Raw genomic sequence first — 24,731 nt, 5'->3', positions numbered from 1 at the left:
GAAGATGACAAATGACCACTCGCCAGGGCTTACGAGTCACAATGGTCTACTTTAGTCTGATCCTCCGCTCCCATAAAACGGTTCGGATTTATATTACCAGGACGGTCTATAAACGTTCATGTATAAATTGACTCAACATTTCCTTTATAGTAGGCTAGATTGATCTTTGGTTCATAACTTTATTTAATAATCGTAAAAAAAAACTAAGAGTTTAATTTAGAAAAAATAATTCTTGTTATTAATTTTGCAAAAAAACGAAAAAAAAAATTGTGTAAAATCATTAAATTTTATCGGTCACCCTGTATTTGTTTCTTTACTATTACGTCAACATTAATCGATCTATTTTAACTGAAGTATAATTGTGAGAAAAACAACAAACGACATTAAATTGTTTGGTAAAAATATATTTTTGGAGTTATTTGAAAACAAATATTTATATTATTTTATAAGAATCTATAACAAACTTTATATTTGAGGATATAGAATAAAAGTTATTGAAAAAGTCGTGATATGGAATTATTTAAATAATTTTTCGTTCTCTAGGTAACATTAACTAAGTACTCTTGAGTCATTCTCGAAATCTTTTTGAAAGTGACATAGAATGAGTGCCCGATCAAGACGTCCTGGTACTGCCAATAGCCAAACTCCAAATGAGTGTGTGCAAGTAGTGGTTCGATGTCGCCCCATAAGCAACAAAGAACAATCGGAGGGTTCCGAGGAAGTGGTGGCAGTGTATCCTAATCGAGGGGTCGTAGAAATAACAAACTTGACCGAAGCAAATAAAGAGCAAACTAAAATGTTCACTTACGATGCAGCGTATGATGCATGTGCGACACAAATCAACTTATATAACGAGGTCGTCTTTCCTCTTGTAAGTTCTGTTCTAGATGGTTTTAACGGCTGTATATTTGCGTACGGACAAACTGGAACTGGAAAAACATTTACTATGGAAGGTGTTAGAGGTAATGAGGATCTTAAGGGAATCATTCCTAGAACATTTGAACAAATTTGGCTACACATTAATCGGACGGAAAACTTTCAATTTCTCGTCGATGTCAGCTATTTGGAAATATACATGGAAGAGTTGCGCGACTTATTAAAGCCGAATTCTAAACATTTAGAAGTGCGAGAGCGTGGTTCTGGTGTTTATGTACCCAATTTGCATGCCATAAATTGCAAAAGTGTTGATGATATGCTAAATGTAATGCATATTGGAAATAAGAATCGCACTGTGGGCTTTACAAATATGAATGAACACAGTTCACGATCGCATGCTATATTCATGATAAGAATAGAGATGTGTGATATTGAGACAAACACAATAAAAGTGGGAAAACTGAATTTGATAGATTTAGCAGGAAGTGAACGCCAGTCTAAAACAGGTGCTTCTGCAGAACGATTAAAGGAGGCAAGCAAAATAAATCTTGCTCTATCTTCTCTTGGGAATGTAATATCAGCACTGGCAGAGAATTCACCGCATGTACCCTATCGTGATTCGAAGCTCACTCGCCTGTTACAGGACTCTTTGGGAGGAAATTCGAAAACAATTATGATTGCCAATATTGGTCCATCGGCATATAATTATAACGAAACATTAACTACTCTTCGCTATGCATCCCGTGCTAAAACTATACAAAACAAACCAGTGAAAAATGAAGATCCACAGGATGCTAAGCTTAAAGAATATCAGGAGGAAATCGAAAGGTTGAAACGCTTGATTGCACCGAAGCAACCGCGCACTGAAAAGATAAGCAAGAAACGACAACGCAAACCAAAGAAAGAAAAGATAAGCAATGAAGTGGTACAATTGGAATTAGAAGAAAGTGATGAAGAGCCCGAATCAGACAAAGAAAATGAAGCGGAAGTAGCGAAGTCAAATGAAGAATTAGAACGCGAGCGTGTTGAGACAGCTAAACTGGCTACTAAATTGGCAGAACTCGAATCACAGTTAGTGCGTGGTGGAAAAAATTTGTTGGATACATATAGTGAACGACAATTAGAACTTGAAAAGAAGCTTGTTGAGATTGCAGAAAGAAAAAAACGTGAAATCGAAATTCAGCAGCAGTTGGAATTGCAAGAGGAGACTACATTAGAAATTCGAGAGACGGTTACGTCTTTGGAGCAAGAGGTAGAATTGAAGAAAAGAAAACTTTCCAAATGTTACGCTAAATACTTGGCTCTACAACAGGAGCTCAATGATTGTAAATATGACCATAATCAAGATTTACGGGAATTGGAAATGGCCCAAAATGAACTTGTGAAAGAATTGAAACGGCAGTTATTAATCATAGATAATTTTGTACCAGTAGAAGTAAAGCAACGTCTTTATACCCAAGCAAAATACGATGAGGAGCAAGAGGAATGGAAATTCTCAACCATACCAATGGTAGGTGATCAAAGTAGCTTAACAAAACGTCCGGTTTCTCATCCTCAACGCCGTCGTCCCATCTCAGAATATGCACTAATGGAAGCTAAAACCAATGCATCCGGTGCTTTGCGTTTTAAAAATGAAAATATTGTATCTTATGAACTAGAAATGCCTTGTCGCACGACACAAGAATATCGCTCACCAAAAGTATCAGCTTCGTTGCAAGCAGTATTAGCTCAAGCTATGCAAACCGGCGATGACATTGACATAGTTGATTCGCATACTAATTCCATACGTAGTCGACTTGAGAATATAATAAATGCTAGTGCCAATGCTTCAGCGGCTTTAGCTTCTGTTAATAACAGTACTATAACTCCCAATGTCGTAGCCCCAGTGCCAGTTGCCGGAGCACGTAATATTAAACCAGGTCGTGGTATAGCATCTCCTGGATCTGCTATTGACTCAAATAGACGCCCACCGACTGGGCGTATGGGGCTTAAGAAACCAGCATCAGCTTATCCCAAAGCTCGTGGATTGGTCAATAAGTAGACGCTACAGTTATAAACAAATCATCATGTTTAACTAACATATGGAAGCACACATGTTTTAATCGATTATCTTATTATCATGATTATGTTAAGATAAGTTGAAGATACCTATTGTTAATTTTGAATGGTTTACAACTCATTAAAGAAAGTTTGGGGTCAGTCTTGACAAGACGACTAAGGAGAAGTTAATACTCATAATTGATACACGTACATGTATGTGTAGGTGTGTTCATTTATTTATAGTTTTATTTTCTAAGATTATTGTTTTATTGACTGTGCAATATATTAATAAGAAACAAAAAAAACTTACTAGCATTTTTTAATTTGATAAGCTTTGCAATAATAAAATAAATCACGCACCCCGCACAAAAATTTGTATTTTTTCATATCGGTATAAATTTTGTGACTTAAGAAGAGCCTATTTATCTAGATTATTTATGCCAGTTTTTTCGACCATCTCAAGTAATACTTTAAGTTTGTTTTCAAACAATTCACAACGTATGGGCATTTCAAGAGCATAAAATGGATTTTTCAAAACATAGTCTGAATAAAGTTCATATATTTTGCGGAGTAACATATCCATACCACTAAGGCCAGTTTCCGAAATAATAATGAATTTAACTCCGGTTAATGTTTGAAAGCAATGCAAAGTAAATGTGTCGGCCTCCAATATTTCGATGCCGGAACTTTTAGGCTCTGGACTAAGTTGACTTGCAAATGCGTATAGTGGGTAAAAGGTACTAGCTTGTACAATCTTTTCATTGGTTGTCAATTTAGGCCTACAAAACTTTAAATTCACTGGATAATTTTCGGAGTTTTCCAGCATAGTTTCCACGTCACGTCCATCTTCAAGCGTGTTGCCGTTCACTGGTATACCGTTTACAGCTGTTAGAACATGTCCAACTGCGAACAAATTATTAAAGAATACATTTAGTTAATGAAACCAAAAGATAAACATAATATTGCACAAACCATTAATTCCATCCTTCCTATTAAATACTACTGATACTTTTTTCGGATCATAGTCCAGCATTAAATCAATTGGATACGTAAATGAACGTTCTTGTTCTATTCTCGGCACATTGCTATCCAAATTATAGATTAGGCCACCGGATTTACTTACTATATACACCCCATAAATAATCATTTCTAGTAATATTTATATTTACAATTTATTAACACTACTATTCTTCTTACACCTTACTATTTAAAATGTTCACAATGAGCCTCATGAAAGAAAAACAAATTGCTCTGAACACATAGAAAGCGACACGACATGGCAGCACGACGGTGAACTGTAAATGGAGTCGTGAATCCTACTACATGAACATTTGTAAGAAGGCAGCGACATAACAGTTGTTCATTTTGTAGGTACACAATTTCGTTGTCGCCATATAATACCTTTCACTTCAATGAAATTTTAATATTTTGTGCAAAGTGGTAAATATTTTTGTTATAAATAAAATATATTAATATATTTTTGTTTTAAATTATTAATTGTTATTACAAATGATATAACAGAGATATTTTATGCTTTTATTTGTAAAATAACGTCAGGCTTGTTAGAGCTTTGAATAATTTTACATTTTACATATTAGTGGCATCACTCCTCTCTACTGTCGTCCGCAAATTTAAAAAATATTTTCAAGTTAGCGAGAGCGACAACTGAGAGCCTGCAGTCGTGCAGCTGTCTGTCCATACGAACGTGTGTATTTTAATATTTGGCAGATTTCGCTTGAAGTCTATGTGTTCAGCACATATCTCGTCATAGTAAATCCTTATCTTTTGTCTTGTGTTTAATGCAATTTTTTTTTAAACGTATCTAATAATATTTTTCCATTCAATGTCTTTCTTTAAAATTTTAAACAATCTGAAGTAGGAAGAATTAATTAATATCCCGTCTACATGATTAAATATTGTATTAGTAAAAAAAACTTGTTTTTTATTTATAAGCGATTTTCTTATTTTTATTTTAATTAATTTGTTATTTACAAAGTCAGAGATAAATTAAATAATAATAGACAATAAATAGTTGTAGAGGTAATTTGTAGAATCCGTAGCCTACGTACATATCATAAGTTCAATTTGTTAATAAACTTTAAGCTAGAGAACTTAGTTTGTCATATCCGATTTGATTAAAGTGGTATGAATAAAATGGATATAATATGAACTATTGCACATATCAAAGACTCACTTTGCTTAGTATTTCAGTTGCATATTAAATGTACGTTTTTATTACACCTCACTCTTTTATATCTACTTATAAATTAATAACAATTGCAATACACAAATGCTCAGGCTCTTAAATATATCAGCTCGATACAATTTACAACAATTTCCAAAATTTCTTGGAATAATTTCAAAATTAATGAATCGATATATGCATTAAAGTTAAACAGCCTTGCCTAAATGCGTCATCGCAAGTATTTATTTGGAAATCCCATGTTATGAAAATACGAAAAGAATGCCAAGTTGTGGGCAGATTGAGTGTGAATTGTTGTTTGCTTGTTTAAATGTAGTATAGGCGCACAATTGATTTGGTGATAAGTGTGTCGTTGTCATAGAAACTTGTTTGAATTGTAACATTACCATTTAAGACCTTTGCTGGCATCATCTGGGATTCAGGTGCAGCTTCGATTGTCGATTGCCAAGTATTTGTAGTGTTTGCACCTACCCAGCCCATTTCGAAAAACCATTCTTCCATTATGCGTCCTTTGAAGAGCACCTTTTGATCGAGACGAAAATTTTCCATTGGTTCAATGGTGCTGAAATTGATTTCACGAGACACGGCTCTTAAATCCAATATTTTGATAGGTACACGCGCTTCATGTTCTACATCTGGTGAAGAGAAGTCCTTATTTTCTTGCCATATTACCTTTCCAGAATCCGCGTCACGAAGAATCATATAATTTATTTGAAAACCTTTTTGGATTCTATCTCCAGAACTTATCTCCGTATCTTCGGATCCCATGTTTTCTTTCTTTGTTGCTGTTTCAAAAGATCACTTTACAATTGATTTATAAATAACTTATTCAATTATTTTCGTTTTTCGGTCACAACCAATGTAAAAATTCAATTGACGTTTATATGTTTTTATTGTATTTTCATTTTAGCCTTCTTCTTCTTCTTTGTAGAGTTAAGCCGATCACAATTACTTGCCAGTCGCATTGATCCGTTCCTCACGTCATACTAAATCAGCGATGTTTGGTTTTACATTAAACCATCATATCCATTGATTTCTTTAGCGCAGAATAAATAAATGGAACTGACATGAAAATATCTAATTTAAAATAAAAATTATGTAGCTTGCCATGACATAAATGTCATCACTTGGTATTACAACTTTCCGGTTGCGGAATGCGTATTATATAAAAAATATTTTTCATTGAACTTGAATCACCCTGTTGCTGAAAATGCTAAAAGAATTATTGACACTTCGCTACTGTATTATAGCGGAATTTAAGTGTTTGGATCTTACTTTTGTAAAGTTGTTCTGTGACTGTGGATAAATTTGTTTAAATAACTTTGAGAAGAACATAGTAAATAAAATATGGATCAAATGTTGAGTCCTGGGTTTTCCATTCCCAGCATTTCCGCAACACCTCTTCATCAAATGGATGCAGATCAACAGATTGTGCCTAATCCTGTTTATCACCCTGCCGCGGATAATCATGACTTAAATCACATGGGAATGCCTTCGTTAATGAATAGTGGAAACTCACCAGCAACAACAAATAATGCCAACATGATTGGCAATTCGCATCCTACTATGCCGACGGCGCATAAACAAATGCAATCATTTCAGAGTTCCAGTTCTTTAATGACAAACGGAGGAGCGCCGCAAAGTCTAATGCAACCACAAACACCAGTAAGTACTATGTTATATAGATATCGGAGCGATAAATCTATTTTATGTTCTTCAGCAAAGTTTGATGTCACCAATGGTACCGATGAGTGAACGCGCCGAAAATCTAAGCAATATACATCAGACAATGGGTCCTGCCACCCCTATGACACCAATGACACCCGGTTCCGCTGACCCCGGAATTGTTCCACAACTACAGTAAGTATACATAAATCTAATGATAAATATTTAGTTATCCAGATGTTATTAATTTTTTACAAATTTTAGGAACATTGTTTCAACAGTAAATTTGTGTTGTAAATTGGATTTGAAAAAAATAGCTCTTCACGCCCGTAATGCGGAGTACAATCCCAAACGTTTTGCGGCAGTGATTATGCGAATTCGGGAACCTCGTACTACAGCATTAATTTTCTCCTCGGGTAAAATGGTATGTACCGGAGCAAAGAGTGAGGATGACTCTAGATTGGCGGCAAGAAAGTACGCACGTATCATTCAAAAATTAGGATTTCAGGTAATATAATGGGGATGATGGCATGCATGTGTAAATGAAAAATATATTCAAATGTTTTTACTTCTGCAGGCCAAATTTCGTGATTTCAAAATCCAAAACATGGTCGGGTCATGTGATGTGAAATTTCCTATTCGCCTGGAAGGTCTAGTACTTACCCATTGTAATTTCAGTTCTTATGAACCTGAGTTATTTCCTGGACTTATATATCGAATGGTTCGACCTCGTATAGTGCTGCTAATTTTTGTGTCCGGTAAAGTGGTGCTGACTGGTGCAAAAGTACGACAGGAAATCTATGAAGCATTCGACAAGATATTTCCTATTCTTAAAAAGTTCAAAAAACAATCTTAACATAACAGTTCGTTTATTGTTTTCGCTGAAGTTATTAATTCAATTGCAAAAAGAGTTTTGCATTAAATGACTTCGCTGCTCACGTTTGGTTGCTAACCATGCATTTGCGTTTGGATGAATCAGGGAGTTTTTCTTTTCTATACATTGAAGTTTTACATAATGTATGTGTGGAAAGCTAGATAAGTGTATATTATAGTTTATTTAATAAGTATGTATATTAAATTTAGAAGCAACGGGTTATAAGCCGTAATATATAAATATAATCTAATTTTATACGGCATGTTCTAATATTTGTAATTAATTTAGCTTTTCGTTTAATATATATAAAATAAACTGAAAATGTTCGTGTATTATTATTCTAATTTCACATAGATTTTAAGAGATGGCATCAATGAATCTCTGCTGTTATTTTCCAACACACCTAAAACACGAATTGTGGATTTAAGAACCGATTTCGCTCTCAATGGGTGTGCAATTCGTTAACAAAACAAAATATTCCATGAAATCACTTTCTTACAAATTTTACTTTATATTTCGTTCTCATGAAGTACAATTACATACATAAATAGAAAGAAAATTAAATTTAAGTAATTACAAGCATTGAGCCATTAAACCACCCAAGTTATCAAACTCAATCTTTTCAGTTATGTTTTTCGTCTTAATTTTCTCATCTTGAACAGCGATGACAATTAAATTTCCTTGATGTTTCCAGCCATATTTCTTAATCCACTGATCAAGCGTCGAATCTGTAATGTAATTTATATTTTTTTATCTACATTGGAAAAAAGCAGCAGCAGCAATTACCTTCAATTCCTCCTAAGAGTTCCTTCAGCAAATCCTTCCTGATAGTTTGGAAAGTTATTCCCACAACGTGGCATACGAATTTACGTATGGAATCATGGAAACCAGAAATATGACGAAACATGGATCGGTTTACTTCAGCACGCTGCCAAAACAATGTAAAATCTGTGCGCTCTAATATGTCGGCCAAATCAATTATGGTCTGCACGGTCCCGTCCTTCATTTGTTGTGGCAATAATAAACATTTTGCCATAACAAAATCTGTATGCGGCAGGTTTGTCAAACACTTCAGCAGTATTGTATATGTGATGTCGAAGTTAAGCATATGTGGGTTGAACTGATATAGTTTGAGCACTGCCAGATTTGCCTCCAAATCGTAGGTATTATTTTTAGCTTGATCTTCGACATAAGCTTCCAGCGTTTTAAGGTGATCCGGGTTGTACCTGTAGTAAAATTTGAGAGCAGAACCAGCGTTTAAGGTTATGTTTGTATATCCACCTGCACAAATGTAAGAATTTGACTTACCGTTCAATGCACCCTAACATCTCTTGAATAGTTTGACTTTGACCATTTTCCATTTTCACCATATGCGACATTTTCTAGCACTCGATGTTTTTTTAACAATATAATTTGAAGAATTAATAATCCAGCAGTGCGACGCAAACAGAATCGCAAGTTGACGTTAAAGAAAGGAGTGAAAGAGCGTCAACAACTGTCAGTAGCTTAGGTGGATAATGCAGTTCAAAACAGAATTGTAATAGATGCCGTATTACTTACACTTCATTCCATAATTATAGTGTTAGTATAAATCCGCGAAGAAGAAAATAGTTTATAAATTGGAAATGTTTTCAGAAATTTTTATTTATTTATTTAAAGTGTATTTTTTTAATTGTATTAAGATATCTTAATTTATTTAAAATTTTGAGACACAAAACTTTTCAGCTTGGCTCGGTTTCAATATATAATGTAAATTATCATGAAAACTTTTGTTGCGTCAACTCGTGGTGAACTCGTGACGGCTCCAATGCTCGCGACAGACCGCAAACGACATCTGTCAAATATTAAAATACACACGTTCTTATGGACATTGTTATTTTGACAGCTGCACGACTACACGACTGCAGGCCGACAGTTGTCGTTCTCGCTAACTTCAATTATGTTTTTTGCCAACGGCGTAGGACCGACAGGAGTAGTTGACAGGAGAATGGAAGATAGAATGAGGGATGCCACTAATATGTAAAATGTAAAATTATTCACAGCTCTAAACCAAACTTGAAGTTATTTTACAAATTAAAGCATAAAATAAATAGCTCTAATATTATATAATCATTTGTAATGATCAATTGATAATTAAAAAAAAATATTTACTTGTTTTTTGCATAAAAAATTTCACTTTGAACAAAATATTAAAATTTCATTGAAGTCAAGTATTAGATAGATTAGCCACAACGAAATTGTGTACTTGCAAAATGGACAGTGTGTGTGTGCCGGCTTCTCACAAATGTTCATATAGTAGGCTTCACGACGCCATTCTCATTCAGTTCACTGTCCGTGCTGCCATGTCGTGTCGCGAGCATTGTGTTCAGCACTTCATGCCTTGTTTGTTCAAAGGTTCTAGTTCTAGGTTCCACACGGTACCGGCATTATCTCAAGTTCTATACAACCGATTTACTTGAAATTTTCCGTGAACCTTCATTATATAATCCTTTATTGTTCCTACAAGCATCGTGTCAAAATTTTTTCTTTTTAATATTTTAAAAAAATTCAGGAATTTCAAAAAAAAAGCGTAAAAACGTTTTTTATTTTCATGCAGTCGCCATTTTTTCAAAAAAAAAAAAATTTCGTGTTCCCTGCGGTAGGGCACTATATATAAACAGCATCCTTACTGATTAAGAATTTCTTTTGATTTTTTTTTTCAGACCACCAGGAGAGTCAGGATCAATGTCACCAGATGCGCCATTTTTTTATACCTGTCTCTAAATGCATTTTTTGTACTTAATAACAAATTTGAATAATAAACAAGAACTTGAGAATATGAAAATGGAAAAAAGCGAGTGCTTTTTGAATGAAATGGTGGTCACTGGTTGCCTCTTAAACCAAGTTAAAATCAAGTCGACTTGCGACACAAAACCCTGAAATTTACTTATCCTACTAGCAGAAAGCACATCCTTTATACGCGCATAGCATGACCCTTGCATTTATAAGAGTGTGCCTATGTAGTCCTAGGTTATGTGATTGGAAAAGAAGGGAGGTACATACATAGATACGAGAACAACAATTATATTTTATATAAGCAGATTCATCAATGAATATATGAACAGTGAGCTCCAAAAACGCTATCCTTTCCCCTCGCTGCCTGTCGATTTAATTTTTGTGCACAGTTGGAAATAGAGCAGCTTTAAATAAATCTGCCAGATTGGGCAGCTCCACTCAATTGATTAAATGTGTTCTACTCACTTGTTACGCCCAACAATTTGGCTCAAAGGAAATATTCATACGCAAATGGTTACTGCTAAGCAACAGAGAGCCTGCGACAGCAATCTCAATTTAATTTCACACATGGTCCTTAGGCGTTCCAACTCAGCTTAGTTTGTTTTCGCTGACCGGCTTTGGCTTTCCTCGTCGGCGAAAAACAAAAACACTGCTATCGCGCTCAAAAGAGATCAACGGTATATGTACATATGTAAGAGAAAAAAATTTAATCATGCACCAGGTTTCCAGAGTTTCAAATAGTGTCGCAAAAGCATCACGTTCCCATCCGGGACCACTGTAAGATGAAAATCCCGCTAATATAGCGGAATGGTAAACTTTAGCAATCCCGAAATGTATTCGAAAATTAAATACAGATTTTATTTAAATCAGTTGGACGCTATTCTGTAAATCCCTGAATTCCAAAAAATTTTTCGAAAAAAACTTTTCAGAGAACAATGATCTGAGAATGAGACTGGAGAAGAACGGGATTCGATGTACTCATATTGTAATTCAATTGACTGGAATTTACACACGTGATTCTATGTATGTATACTTTGTATATACATCACTATATGATTACGAATGTTCCTATTATATAAATGCGCGTGTGTGTGTGTGTGGTAAATATGTTTGGGTGTCTGCCCAAAGTGTCCTGCACAGCTTAGCCACCTTCCTTCCTTCTGGGGGCGGCGAATAATAGCAAAGTTGAAGGGATTGTCGCGTCGCGATGAAATCGAAAGGCATATTATCTTGGGTTAGCTGCTACATTTTATTCCACTACTTTAGAAAATGTAATATTGTTTAGGAAAAATAACTGCAGGTTAGGATTTCCTTTCGTTTACGCACACATCCATACATACATACATATAAGTACTTTATTTGACAGCACAATTTGGCAAAGTTCACATTTAGCAAGCGAATGGGATACCATGGGCCGAGTAAGTACTCCTGACTAAACTTGTACCATTCTAAATAAGTAGGGTCTGACTTTTTCGATTTGACACATTTTTATACTCTTGCAACATGTTGCCACAGAGTATAATAGTTTTGTTCACCTAACGGTTGTCTGCGAGATAAATATATGGTTATAAACATACATACATATGTATGTATATATAAATGATCAGGATGGCGAGAAAAGTTGAAATCCGTGTGACTAGCTGTCTGTCTGTCCGTCTGCCCGACGGTACGTACCAGCTGTAACTTGAGTAAAAATTTAGATGGCTGGATGAAATAGTGCCATAATTAAGCACTAAAATAAGATATAGAGCTCTAAATTAGCAGTAGGACTTGCGACCCATACTTGTTGCAATGGCAGTTCACAATTAGTTCAACGGCAGGGTATTAACATAACTAGTACATATGTACATATGTAGTGTGTATGTGTGTGACCGCGTGAGGCAGCTGCAGGCTGAAGTACCTCTGCATATAGTAAAGTATATAATTAAACCTTAGTGATGCTTTGTGCGCCAAACATTGCAAACCTCAACTTTCAAAGATTGATCTCTCCATTTCAGAAAGGTTCGGCGTTGTATTGAAAAGTGGGCGTTTACCATTATTGTAAAGTAGGATTTCAATTAGTTAATAAATTGATCTCCAAACAAATACGTCATGCTGAGCGTTCATAAAATGTCTTTGCAAACACTAAGCTCGCTCCAAATACTAATGCGCAAGCGCGTACACAAAGCAAACTACATGTCCATACTTACATACATACTTGTATGTACATACATATATACATAAATGCATATTAGCATTTCTTTCTTATAAGATCATATCCGAGTACATACACACATATACACTCAACGAATGATAACATCAAAATCCAAAATCGTATGTATGTATTTTACTGTAAATACCCTAACCACCGGTAAATGAGCGTGTCGAGCCTAAAAGGATCATAACTGACATGTTAGCCTAGCGACAGATTAGAATATGTGGATTAATTTAAATACCATCCCGGCTTATACTCTAACTAAAGCAATTGCTGAGCAGAGATCTGTATGTATGTATGTCTATGAAAGGGTTTTTGTGTGCGAAAGTAGCAGGAGGATCTCATTACTTTTAAAAGGATTTCAATTAAGTTACAAATTGATTTTCAAACAATCAGTATACGCTGCGTGCGTCGGTAAGTACTGCGGTCATTTCCCAGCAAAGACTGTCTAAAATTCTTCATTTTCTCTATACTTCATTAGACGAGTGCATTTCTCAAACTATAGACGAAAACACTAAAACTTTATTGGAGAGTGGCAAACAGTTATACTAGTACTAGTCGAACAAGTTAAGTAATAAAAATGATTGAAGAACTAATACTGAGAACGACATGTTTCTTCATTGTATTACCAGGCGTAATCTAACATTTGAGAAGAATGGGATTATACTTGTAAGTAGACATCTCCAGTTGATAGCTAACGTGCGTCTTCGTCATGAAATATTTAGATGGTTTGTATATAGAGTCATTCAAAATCGGAGAAATGATGAGGGTTATGTCTTGATTAGGAAGATATCGTGCGGCATACTGTCCAGACAGCATGTTCTTCAATCTCTACCGGCTATACTTTCGAATATAATTGCTGTTTGAAACAATTAAAAAATGGCACCTAGATGCACAAACCCATTCTGCTACAATTACAACTACATGTGGTAAAAATTAAAAAGTCAAAAAGGGTTTTAGGCTCTTTCATATTGGCGTGGTGAAGCTCCAAATCACCCTACCAATTATCGCATTGTCGATAAATATCTTCATCTGCGCACTGCGGTGGCTATGATGGCTCATGGTGTTTGAGATGGTCTTACATACTTACGAGTATGCATACATACACACATATGTACATATTAAAGCACACTTAGCCACATCGTAGCTTAATGATTTCAACGCCAAGCGCTTGCAACTGACAGAATAACAAGATCTTGAGTGGTTGACGCATTCAAGTGCAGCGCTGAAGTGTTAATTGGAAAGCATTTCACACCCCCCACAAGAACAGCCGTCATTACAACGCTTTGTTTGGCGTAAAGGATATTCGCTAACGCGCCTTTTCATGGCATGAAATCAGATATGAGCGAAGCTGAAATCAATTTTTGGATTTTAATTGTGCTGCAAGTGGCTAAGAAGAAATAAAAGTATGCGGACGCGGACGCTGCGAGGTTGAGGGAAATTCAGTGAATTTAAATGGGAAGGACAGCTGGAACAATATTCTGCATACTGCGTCTCATAAATACTGGCTTGCATATACACTGTGCTTGACGCACATACATATGTATTTGCCAAAGTCTGAACAAAAGGATGTAACAGTCTTCAAGAACAAAGCGCTCAGATTGTAAATTGATGGTGCGTGATTAATAATTTTATAGTTAAATCCAACGTTGATACTTTTATATTTTAATCTTGCACGAAAGCTGATGCGGCATTATAATACATGGGACACCATAAGTATGTATGTACGTGCATATACCTACATACATATGTACATATATACACATATGTCTAAGAATTATGGCATTCTAAAACTACTTATGAATCCAAAACAGGAAATTACAAAATTCTTGCTTGCGAAAATCCTTCGCTCAAACGATCAAATGCGCATCAACGCAGTTTTTTAATTTACCGTTTTATTCTTATTTGCCCTTTATGCTCTATTGACGAGAAACGCTTGAAAGGAGCAAAAATAGCGGTAAACAAAGGACAGCAATATTTTGCTACACAGCTTATCCCGGTTCATCCATGTTTTACAAAGTGGCACCGGCGCGGCATGCGATCCCGTTAGAGAGAATATGTTCGAACACGCAGCAGTGAAAGAGACGTGCAAGTCGAAAACAATACACTTTTCTCAGCTCTTACAAACAAAAAAAAACAATGAATACAGAATTTTTTAACGGTCAATTGAAAACGTTGTCGGCCAATGTAGATCAAGCGTAAAATTTTTCTCTCGGCTATGCCGCAAACACGAAAATGACCAGAAGCTGCGCAGATCATTATCAGCTGGCACAAGGTAGTGCAAACATGCGGGATAACATGGGATTTGAGTAATTGCACTTTTCCACTTCAGTTTGTTTCGGTGGCGTGAGTTCGGTTTTGTATAAATTGGGCATTTATTGTTTGTATATGGGAAACAGGCATGCCCAAAACACTTAGAAATTACCATTAATAAGTATTGGTGGCATATAATCGTTCATACATACATAAATACATGCATCCATATGTATCTAGCTATTTTAACACGATTATGGAAAAGCTTAGAAAATTATTTCAAAGTTCCCGGTAAGTTAAGTCAAGCGATTAGTTCGATCTTGCACTTCCAAGCTGGTACATATTACTATTTAGTCAATACTTTTGCTGTTTGCTGTGTTTTAAATTTTTGTTTGAGAACTTTTTGCACGTTTGCATTCACAATGTCTCTATTCAAAAGTCCATTAGAGAAAATGTGGTGTCTGCTCGCTGATCGTTTTGATAGCTGCTGGGTCTTGAAAAACAAACACACCCCCAGGCGAAATTTGGCAGGCTTCAAATGAAAAAGTGTTCCCATATTCCGGTTGCAAGCATTGTCCTCTTAATCGTTTGTTATTCTTCGGCGCTGGCGTAGTTGTGTGTAAAGAGTTAAAATAAACAAATATTTGATTTACAACCAAAACAATGCTGCCATTGTAGAATTCTCAAAAAATTTAATGCGTTTAGGTCGATCACTGCTGAATTACAGTTGGAGAATGAAAAGGTGTTTTCCATTGTCCTGTTTTTCGTATTTGTTGCTTTAGATGAGGTACTAAGATATGTACTTACATACTTACATATGTCCAATTCTTGCTTTTGATTGCTTATTACATTCCTAAATATGTACATATGTTTAACAATTGGGTGACAAATAAAACATGAACATAAATATGAATTAATAAATTGTGAATACGGTCCAAGCCAGAGTAGACGCATCTCCGTGCATCTATTTATTTCGTATATTCTCTTTGGCATAGAAGCAAGAAGTGGTGTGTTTCGGTGGCGCCAGGCCTTTTATGGAGAGCCCGGAAGAGGTCGCTGATGAAGACCGTGCTAGGAGACCAGCGACTTCGACAAACACCGACAATGGGACCCAAAGTTTTGAACTCAGACCGTCGACTAAGTATTCGTTTAATTGCCCAGATGTTAAATTTATCAAAATTTGTGGCTCATGACATTGTGATGGAGCACTTGAACATTTGAGTTGCACCACGACCACGCCCCGGCGGCATCCCAACGCTTTCGCAGATGAAAGGCAAGCATTTTGAGACGACAGAGGGGATCCAAGCAACATGCACCTCGGCTCTCAAGGCTATTCCGGAGAATGCCTTCCGTTAAGCCTTCAATGCTGAGTCCTATTACTTTCCGAACAAACCCTGTAAGATTACTGATATTGGGCGGTTCACTAAGTAATTTCGTTTTTTTTTAATTTAAGTTGTAATTTAAGCAAGATTTGATGAGATTATACATTCTTCATTTTGATCCAATACATTTGCGATTTTTCGAGCAAAAGATTGATTCAACGCTCATTAAGTTGATCCTCCTTGTAAACAAAAAACTGGTCCGATTGGTTTTTGACGTCCTGATTTGAGCTAAAGGTTCGTCCAAAAACTTTTGCAGAGAACGAAACTAGTAATAGTTCGAAGGTATCAAGCCTGAAGAATATGGTGGGTGCGGTAGCACATCCCATTCATGCTGCTTCTGTTTGAGTGCATAACTCAATTTGTCCAGCTGATCATAATACACTCGAAAATTACTCGTGGCATTGGCGGACAAAAGCTCTAAATAAACGATCCCTTTGAAATTCCCCTAAACAGAAAACATAACATTTTTTATGGTGGCCTTTAAAGTAACCATGATCTCCTGCGCTTTCAATTCTTGTAAATTACCCACTTTTCGTCGCCAGTAACAATGCGCTTCAAAAATGGATCATTTCCTCGACGTTTGATTAGCAAATTACAGTCGTTAATGCGACGAACCCGTTCTGTAAGCACATGAGGAACACATATGCCAAGTTTTAAGGGTTCTTCCAGGACGTTGTGCATCCTCAAACAAGCCTTACAAAATACATAGCGAGCGGTAAAGCGGTTAAGTGTGAAGTTGGCTGCGAAAAAAATCGATACGATCAGCTGATGTCATCAAATGAATGTACTAAGTGAACGACCCAATATATACCTATTTCTAAAATATTACGTTTGTAATAAGAAGGACGTCGCTCGGTTAATTGAGTACTCAGGAAATATCGAAGGATTATCGATATATTCTAGATGAGTCTAACTAATTTAAGTGGTATTTTTCAGAATTCGTTCGGTATCATAGTGATTGATATTATGATAAAGAAAGAAAGCACCACCAGCTTTCATACTCGTCACCTTCTTCTGCCAGTGTGTCGTTGTTCCAGAGCGCAATGTGGCCGCACTTGCGGTAAATCTCAAACTGACTGCCAGAAATTACTCAATAATTCATCGAGTGTACCGACGACGACTAAAGTCGCTAATAGAATTTTCAGTTTGACTGCATGTCGCCAGCATATTTGCTTTTCTGGGGACAATTCACATACACATACATGCATATATGTGTGTAAGTAACAAGAAAGACAAATGTGCGTGTGTCGAAGTTGCAGCTTTGGTTGCCACCGAAGCTGATTGGAGTGCCAAGAGCGCCTGAGGTATGGAAAGCAATTCCTGTTAAGCGCAAACAAAAAAGGACAAAAACGGAAATAAACTCATGGAAATCGAATCATATTTGTAGTTAATAAAAAGTGATTTGCCGTAATGGGAAGAGTTATTTACCCTCTCTGCTTCTTCTGCATCCTTTTAAGCAACTCCATGCTCGACTTTGGTTGTGTGCGTGTATTGACCTTTTCGTAATTCCTTTAACCCATAATTATGCGACTGTGTCGGTGAGTGTGAATGCATGTGTGCGTGTGCTTTGGGCCATCTATTCCACATATATACATACATATGTATGACTACGAGAATGTGTGTGTGCCTGTGCCTGTATTAAATAGAATATTCTGTGGAAATAAACTGTTACGTATGTAACTATGTGAGTAATGCGGACCATGGCAATCTTGTGGGGGAATGAATTCGTCATTGGGAAAATTCTACGAGAAGCTTAAAAGTTTTCCAGATTTTATGTGCTCGAGTGTGTTTTGTTGATCACTTTTTACTTGAAGTTCGCTCCGATTGTTTTATTTTTTCGTTCGGCTTTTGTTTTAGTACCAAAGGCGATTTTTCTAAGTACTTTTTATTTAGTGGGGTTTAAGCACATTTTTCGCTTTTTGTCGGAAGCAACGGAACGAAACGAAAATAGCGAAAGCGCTGCACCACGCCGCTGGAACTTTTTGTTTTAGTTGTTAGATTGAATTTTAAATAAAAAATGAAATTAACTGGGGTATTTGTAAATGGATTTTTCGCTACCTTTGTGGCTCAACTAGCGCCATTGTACCGCAAATGTAGAGTGTAGGAGGTTGTGTGCGTAAGTGTTCGTGAGTCGAAGAGGATATGTTTCCAATTTTTTGTTTATTTAGCAAAGGTTTTTTAGTTTCTTCCACGAATTGGCAATGATTTGGCGAGTCACTCTGATTGCCGTTCGATTGCCAGCGCTAAGTAAACATAGCGGAATAAAAGGTTTTTCTACTAGACGATTTGCGGTGCGCAACTCAATTCGCTTCAATTTGATTTGATTCAATGCCAGTAATAAGAATCTGCATAGAAACTTGATTTTTTGTTCGTACGGATGTTCATGGAGTAGAAGGACTGCACTCAGCTGCTAAATAGAAAGCGCCACTGAAGGAAATTAAGTTTTCTTCTTGTTTTCTTTCGACGCCGCCATATTTACAGACCAAATGAGAAAACTTTAATCTAAAGAGAATGCGATATTGATTTGTTAAGAAAATGTCAAAAGCGCAAGGGTTGACCAAAGGACCGGACATACATTCGTTCAATTACATGACAGACTATATACAATGTATGTAAGTATGTATGTATGTACGACGCATCTTATATTGAGTTTGTGGGAACAGAAATATTCCATTTATGTTAAGGGTATTTAACAGATTTTATGATTGATAGTGGAAAAAAATAATTCTTTGTAGATTAGTTTTGGATATACATATGTATATGTATATTAATGACGGCTTGGGTCATTTTTGTAATTTAGTTCAAAAAACAGCAGAGAATCTAAAAACCGTATAATAATATTTTCTGTCTTAGAAGTCTTAGAATTTGTTAAAAACTATATATGTACGTACATACATTCACATGTACATAATCTGTGTTATACAATGATTAAAAAAGTTTTTCCTACTTCTTATACAGCGTACGAAGATCCAATATTAGATTTAGTGCCATTTTTCTTCAGCTTCCTTATGCATATGGGTGCATTTAAATATCTAACATTAATAGTTGTACTGTTAGCGCCCAGTTTTCTTTTGTCTTCAGACATTTTTCAGTCACTTTGGTGGGTATTAATACGGGGGTACAAAGGGAACTATTTTTAAGCCGTTACAAACAGTTCCTAATGATCAACAGGCTCCACCGTCTAAATTTTGGATTAAAAATATGCTTTTATGCCAATATAGCACAAGTAAATATTACATATGTATAACATTGTACATACATATATACATAAGCTACCACCATTTTGAATTCGCCTGTTTGCTGTTCCGATAGAATTTCTGATTCCGATGTTGGTGTAACAAAAATATTAGCTGGATTTAAGATGTGAATGTGTATGCAAACATAGAACCTATGCTGCAATGCATTGTTAAAAAATAATTGTGTGTATAATGTGCATGGATCAACGGATAAACGTAAGCTGCAGCAGGCTCGACCTTAATGCTCACATACATACATATACATATGTATTTATATCATTGTATATGATGTACTATAACATATGTATATACCCTCGATTGCGCGGGAAAGTCTATTTACATTTATATACACATATACGTGTGTGCCTGTATGTGTGCATGTTTAGTATTTTATAGGCATATCCCTTATTTGAGCGCCCGTGTTAATAAACACATTTAAAGGCATAAATAGTGGATGTGTTTCGTTTCCGTGTGTTCAGTAAGAGGTGAGGCGTAAATTTAGCGGTAAACAAGCGCTGATCTGCCATTGACATTAATCCAATGGTGTATCATGCGGATTTAGTTGAAATCCCTGCCGGCTCAGTTGAAACCCCGGCATTTAGCAATAATAATACGTATAATAGCTGATATATTAACTGCATTAAGCATGATTGTAACTTTGATATTTAGTTACCCTGGACTTACATAATTAATCGTGTGTGCGCTGCGAACAAATTACTTGCGCTGCTTTATGTGAACCCGTTGGGGTATCGGCGGCATAAAAAAGTAGCAATAGATCAGCATTGTTTGCCTTATTCGATTTGATCTGGACTGGGGCTTAATTTTGTGTCCGTACATTGAAGCTAACATTAGTGAAGTTGTATAATTACTAGATATGTGGAGGGAAGGCTATTAACAAATATTAATCAATTCTTTTATTAACAATAAAATCCAATAAACTGTATTTTTTATTATTCAAGGATACACAAAGATATTATTCTGGTTTTGATTGCTAAATTTATATAGCAGCTATAAGCTATGGTATAGTGATCCGATCTGAACAATATGTTCGAAAATCGCAGCAATGCCTTGGATAATAAGTGCAAAAATCCATTAAATACCTTGAAAAATAAAAGAGTTTTCGGACAAGGACTTGAGTTTGATCGATCAGTTGTATGACAGCTACATGCTATGGTCTCTGGTCCGATCGTAACAAAATCTGTGGAGGTTATAGCAATGCCTTGAGTAACACTATCTACCAAAAATACCTCGTCAAATGAAAACTTTTGCATAGAAGCATGGTTCCGATCTTTCACTTTTTATGCCAGTTATATGCTATTGTAGTCCAATTTGAGCAATTTCAATAACTTTTGTCAAATATCTTGCAGATACCTCATCAAATAAAAAAGTTTTCACACTTGTGCAAAGTTTCAGACCAATGTCTCAACAACTTTGAGATCAGTTATATTTTCAGACTGATGGACAGATGCTGATCACTTATATATATGCTTAATGGGTCTACGACGTTTTCTTTTTGAGCGTTACAAACATCGTGGCAATCTTGATACCCTGTTCATGGTATACTTATTTTTAGCTAATCAACATACGAGCACATTTATCCATGCGATCGATGATAACTAATCTAATTGTTGTATAAGTTCCTCAGTTATCAAATTATTTTATTTTATTTGCAAGCAAAATGTATTTATAACAAACCTCAAAATATTTCTGGAGAACTATCGTGAATTCATTCCTGAACAGTCAAGTCAGAATTGCCGAATTTTGCCGTAAACAAATTTAAAAATAATTTCAATGCTCTTCGATGTCATTGTATACCAAATAATTCGTAATCCCACAACAACTATCATATACTTATATAAATATAATTATTAATATATAGCTCGTAATAAACAAACAAAACGGGTTTACATTACTCATTTCAATTATATAAAATATCTTCAGGCACAAATTTGCATTTGATATATTGAAAAATGAAGTACATATTGTTGTGCATAATGAAACTAAGAGCATCCAAATGCCTTTTCAACTTAATTAATTAGCACGCAAATACATTATTCAAAACGGAGAAAGATACATACCTACATATATTCTCGGTATCTACATTTTCGGGCGAGGTTGGGTTGAATAAAAAATCTGTTTATTTCATGCATAAGTATAGGAGCGTTGGTATACTGCCATAAATGCAGATAAACATGATATTGGAATGCATCTACAAATTGCCATGGCGACGCTACCCGTTCAGCTTATTAAATATGTAAATGTACACAAACACCAACAAATTAACGATGTACAAAAATGAGGAATAAGTAAATAATGTAAATATCTGTGATGGCATTTTTTAAGATTCTCAAACAATATTTTATTAATAAGCACAGTAAAATGTGTTCTTGATTTTGTTTCAAATTGGGACAGGGGGCCTCCACACAAAATTTCCTAGAGCATAGATTATTTATTTTCTGGCAAAGTCGCTTTTTGGAAGTATAAGTAAGTTAGAAGATATACATATATGTATATACATACATATGTATATAGATATTTAAAAAAAAAAAAATTTTAAGGCAAAAAAAGGACATTAGTAATATAGTTTTATTAAATTTAATGATATATTATTGTACAACTTTTGAAGTATATTAGAACAAATTTTCAATGAAATATTAATATATAAACCTGTGACGGTGAATCTCCAGAAGCGCTTTGAAAAAAGTGGTGAACATTACAACTCGTTACCGGATCATCAGAAACCAAAAAATGTATATGCATTTTAAAAGTGATGTATTTCTCGAGGTAATCAGAATTTGATCCCCGCTTTGTTTCACGCGAAGTGAAGTGTGGTGTTGGTACACTCTACATTGTAAAAAAAGGCTTGTTGCCATGGGCTGAGGAAATTTTACCCGTTATATGGAAATTCCATCAAGATAACGATCCAAAGCATACGCCAAAATTGACAAAAAGGTGTTTTGATGAAAATTCCAACAATGATTTGGAGTGGCCATCGTCCAGCCCAGACTTGAACACTATAGAACATCTTTGGGGTGATTTAAAAAAGCTGTAAGTACCAATAATATGCCAAATATGGATGTTCTTTTTGATGAAATTAGGACGACATGGCAAGCAACACCAGTGGTGCCCTGTCAGAGTCTTATAATGCCAATTCGCAATACATGTGAAGCAATGTTAAAGTATAAGCTAAACAGCAAAATACTAACTGAAAAGAAGCAACTTTTGTTATATTATTATTTTTTGCTGATAAAATATTTTCGTTTCTAATTATTATAGTTGTCGCACTCAAATCTTTGATTCCATATGCTGTTGTTGAAATCTTCCTAACAAAAACGAATTAAAAAGAAATTTACTACAACAGTTTAAGTTTAAATAAGTATCAATAAAATGAGTAAAAACATATTAACAATACGGGATTTATTGGAAAACAACATCATTTACTTCAAAATAAGTGGCGTTTCTAATTAGTTGTCAACAGCTGTATTATATGATCCAAATATTTAGTCATCCATTTTAAACATTAAGCAAACCTGCGTGCTTAATTTCAGAATGTATTACGAATTCTGTTGAAAATATGATTTTTTTCTCTGGATATTTAAATGTAACTAACATTTATAGAATTGTTAAAGAAAGTTAAGACTGTTATGTTTAGAAATTTTAGTGTTCTCCTGCAAATTATTTGTACTTAATGTGCACATACATAAGTAATACTGCGAATTTCTGCCACGCCAATAATCTACGTTTGCCATCTGCACGAATGTTTTGATATCAATGCCGACTAACTTTCCTTATAGGTTGAGAATCAAGGGGCGAAACGTTCAACTTCGGCGGATTCAACGCTTAATATTGTTTATGCATTGCCAAAAAATATAAAAGCATTAATTTAGTCATTATCTACTTAAGACGTGTGGAGCGTATTCCAGATCCGAGCTGGGTATCTTGTGTCTCAAGCAATTTCAGCGCCGGGCCGAGAGGTGCGAACGAGATAAAGTATACTATTAAAATATCTGCATGTATAGCTACACATATACCTACGAATGTGGGCTTTCAGTTTGAATAAATAGCATCCGAAATCGCAATGAGCTGAAGAGAATGTGCATGAACATATATACCCTGCCATTGAGCAATCTTAAGTATAGCTTTGTTATTGTTGTCTTGCGCAAGATAATGGCGAGAAGAACGCACGTCGTTCATATAAATATATAAAGATACATTTGTATCTGTAAATGCCGCAAAGAAGTGCTGCTGGCGCCAATACATATCAATTTATAACAAGCACACATACATACAGACATACATAAATACCAGTAATTTATATCCAAGCAGTTATTTTCAACGGCTTTGTACTTGTATCTGTTCAGCCGAGCGCATTGTACCGCCCATTATGTGCAACGGTGCTCCCACGAGAGTGATGTGGTTGACAATTTGGTTCGAGGTAAAGTTATCTCACAGATATCACTGCAGAATCTTCATATTAAATACTCGTTGGAGTCAGTGAGCATTTTACTGTGAATGTAAGGCTGTTTGTACTCTTAAGGAATTACTTAAAAGGAATATACATACATATGCTTGCATAGCTATATTTATGCGACATAGAGATATGTTTGCTCGAGTAGGCGTAACCTGCCAAAGCAACCCCAAATAATGTCATGCAAGTCATAAATGCGCTTATGAACATTTGACAGCTGTCGTAAGTGAACCAGTGATGTAGATTACAAATTGAGATTGGATCAAATGTATCATAACCAACGGGAGTGGAGTTAGAGCAAGGCAGTGTGGTTTATTTACACATTAATCCTTTTAATGGAACCAATGCAATTATTATGTCACAAATAATCGCTCGATTTCAAATAATTTAAAATATATAAATTTCTGATGGAAGCAGAAAGAAAGTTGCATTATTCTTTCAACAAACCGCCTAACCAGGCAAACTCAAAAGGCTTGCACCGGCATAGTGACGGCCATACCGGCCAACGAGCTAAAACACTCGACATGCTTTTGGACCGCGCAAAAAGCTGTCTTGAAGCAGAAGGAGATTATTTTGAATAAAATAAATTGCTTTTGCCCAAAAAACCATTTGTTCTGTTCTTTTTTTTTAGGCCTGTTTACTTTGGAACGCACCTTGTATATGAAAAAATCCATTACAATTCTTTATTAAGCTTCATATAATTATAATATTAAAACGCCTTTCCCAAACTTCGTGCACTGAAGGATCCACCATAAATTTTAGTTA

The 24,731-nt window shown here is 35.4% G+C and overlaps 5 protein-coding genes across 5 annotated transcripts; 2 read left to right on the top strand and 3 right to left on the bottom strand.

Annotated features, from left to right (window-relative positions):
• Positions 1-323: 323 nt before the first annotated feature.
• LOC126752113 (kinesin-like protein Klp68D) lies at positions 324-3,114 on the top strand. The gene is made up of 2 exons (XM_050462682.1): positions 324-395; positions 544-3,114. The coding sequence occupies exon 2, from the start codon at positions 602-604 to the stop codon at positions 2,915-2,917; it is 2,316 nt and encodes a 771-aa protein (XP_050318639.1). The 5' UTR covers positions 324-395; positions 544-601; the 3' UTR covers positions 2,918-3,114.
• Positions 3,115-3,130: 16 nt separating this feature from the next.
• On the bottom strand, positions 3,131-4,134 carry LOC126752114 (trafficking protein particle complex subunit 4). Its single transcript, XM_050462683.1, has 2 exons — positions 3,889-4,134; positions 3,131-3,819 (listed from the first exon to the last, which is right to left on the bottom strand). Exons 1-2 carry the CDS (start codon positions 4,061-4,063, stop codon positions 3,335-3,337), a joined length of 660 nt encoding a protein of 219 aa, XP_050318640.1. The 5' UTR covers positions 4,064-4,134; the 3' UTR covers positions 3,131-3,334.
• Positions 4,135-5,121: 987 nt separating this feature from the next.
• LOC126752115 (probable cGMP 3',5'-cyclic phosphodiesterase subunit delta) lies at positions 5,122-6,028 on the bottom strand. The gene has a single exon (XM_050462685.1). The coding sequence runs from the start codon at positions 5,885-5,887 to the stop codon at positions 5,426-5,428; it is 462 nt and encodes a 153-aa protein (XP_050318642.1). The 5' UTR covers positions 5,888-6,028; the 3' UTR covers positions 5,122-5,425.
• Positions 6,029-6,349: 321 nt separating this feature from the next.
• Positions 6,350-7,789, top strand: LOC126752738 (TATA-box-binding protein). The gene is made up of 4 exons (XM_050463698.1): positions 6,350-6,784; positions 6,840-6,979; positions 7,049-7,292; positions 7,362-7,789. The coding sequence occupies exons 1-4, from the start codon at positions 6,467-6,469 to the stop codon at positions 7,638-7,640; spliced, it is 981 nt and encodes a 326-aa protein (XP_050319655.1). The 5' UTR covers positions 6,350-6,466; the 3' UTR covers positions 7,641-7,789.
• Positions 7,790-8,145: 356 nt separating this feature from the next.
• LOC126752739 (eukaryotic translation initiation factor 3 subunit K) lies at positions 8,146-9,146 on the bottom strand. The gene is made up of 3 exons (XM_050463699.1): positions 8,967-9,146; positions 8,445-8,884; positions 8,146-8,386 (listed from the first exon to the last, which is right to left on the bottom strand). The coding sequence occupies exons 1-3, from the start codon at positions 9,035-9,037 to the stop codon at positions 8,232-8,234; spliced, it is 666 nt and encodes a 221-aa protein (XP_050319656.1). The 5' UTR covers positions 9,038-9,146; the 3' UTR covers positions 8,146-8,231.
• Positions 9,147-24,731: the final 15,585 nt, after the last annotated feature.

This window comes from Bactrocera neohumeralis, chromosome 3 (genome assembly GCF_024586455.1).
Source record: "Bactrocera neohumeralis isolate Rockhampton chromosome 3, APGP_CSIRO_Bneo_wtdbg2-racon-allhic-juicebox.fasta_v2, whole genome shotgun sequence".
In the NCBI taxonomy this organism is placed as follows: domain Eukaryota; kingdom Metazoa; phylum Arthropoda; class Insecta; order Diptera; family Tephritidae; genus Bactrocera; species Bactrocera neohumeralis.
The sequence above is the reverse complement of the archived record's forward strand: the minus strand, read 5'-3'. Positions and strand labels throughout refer to the sequence as shown.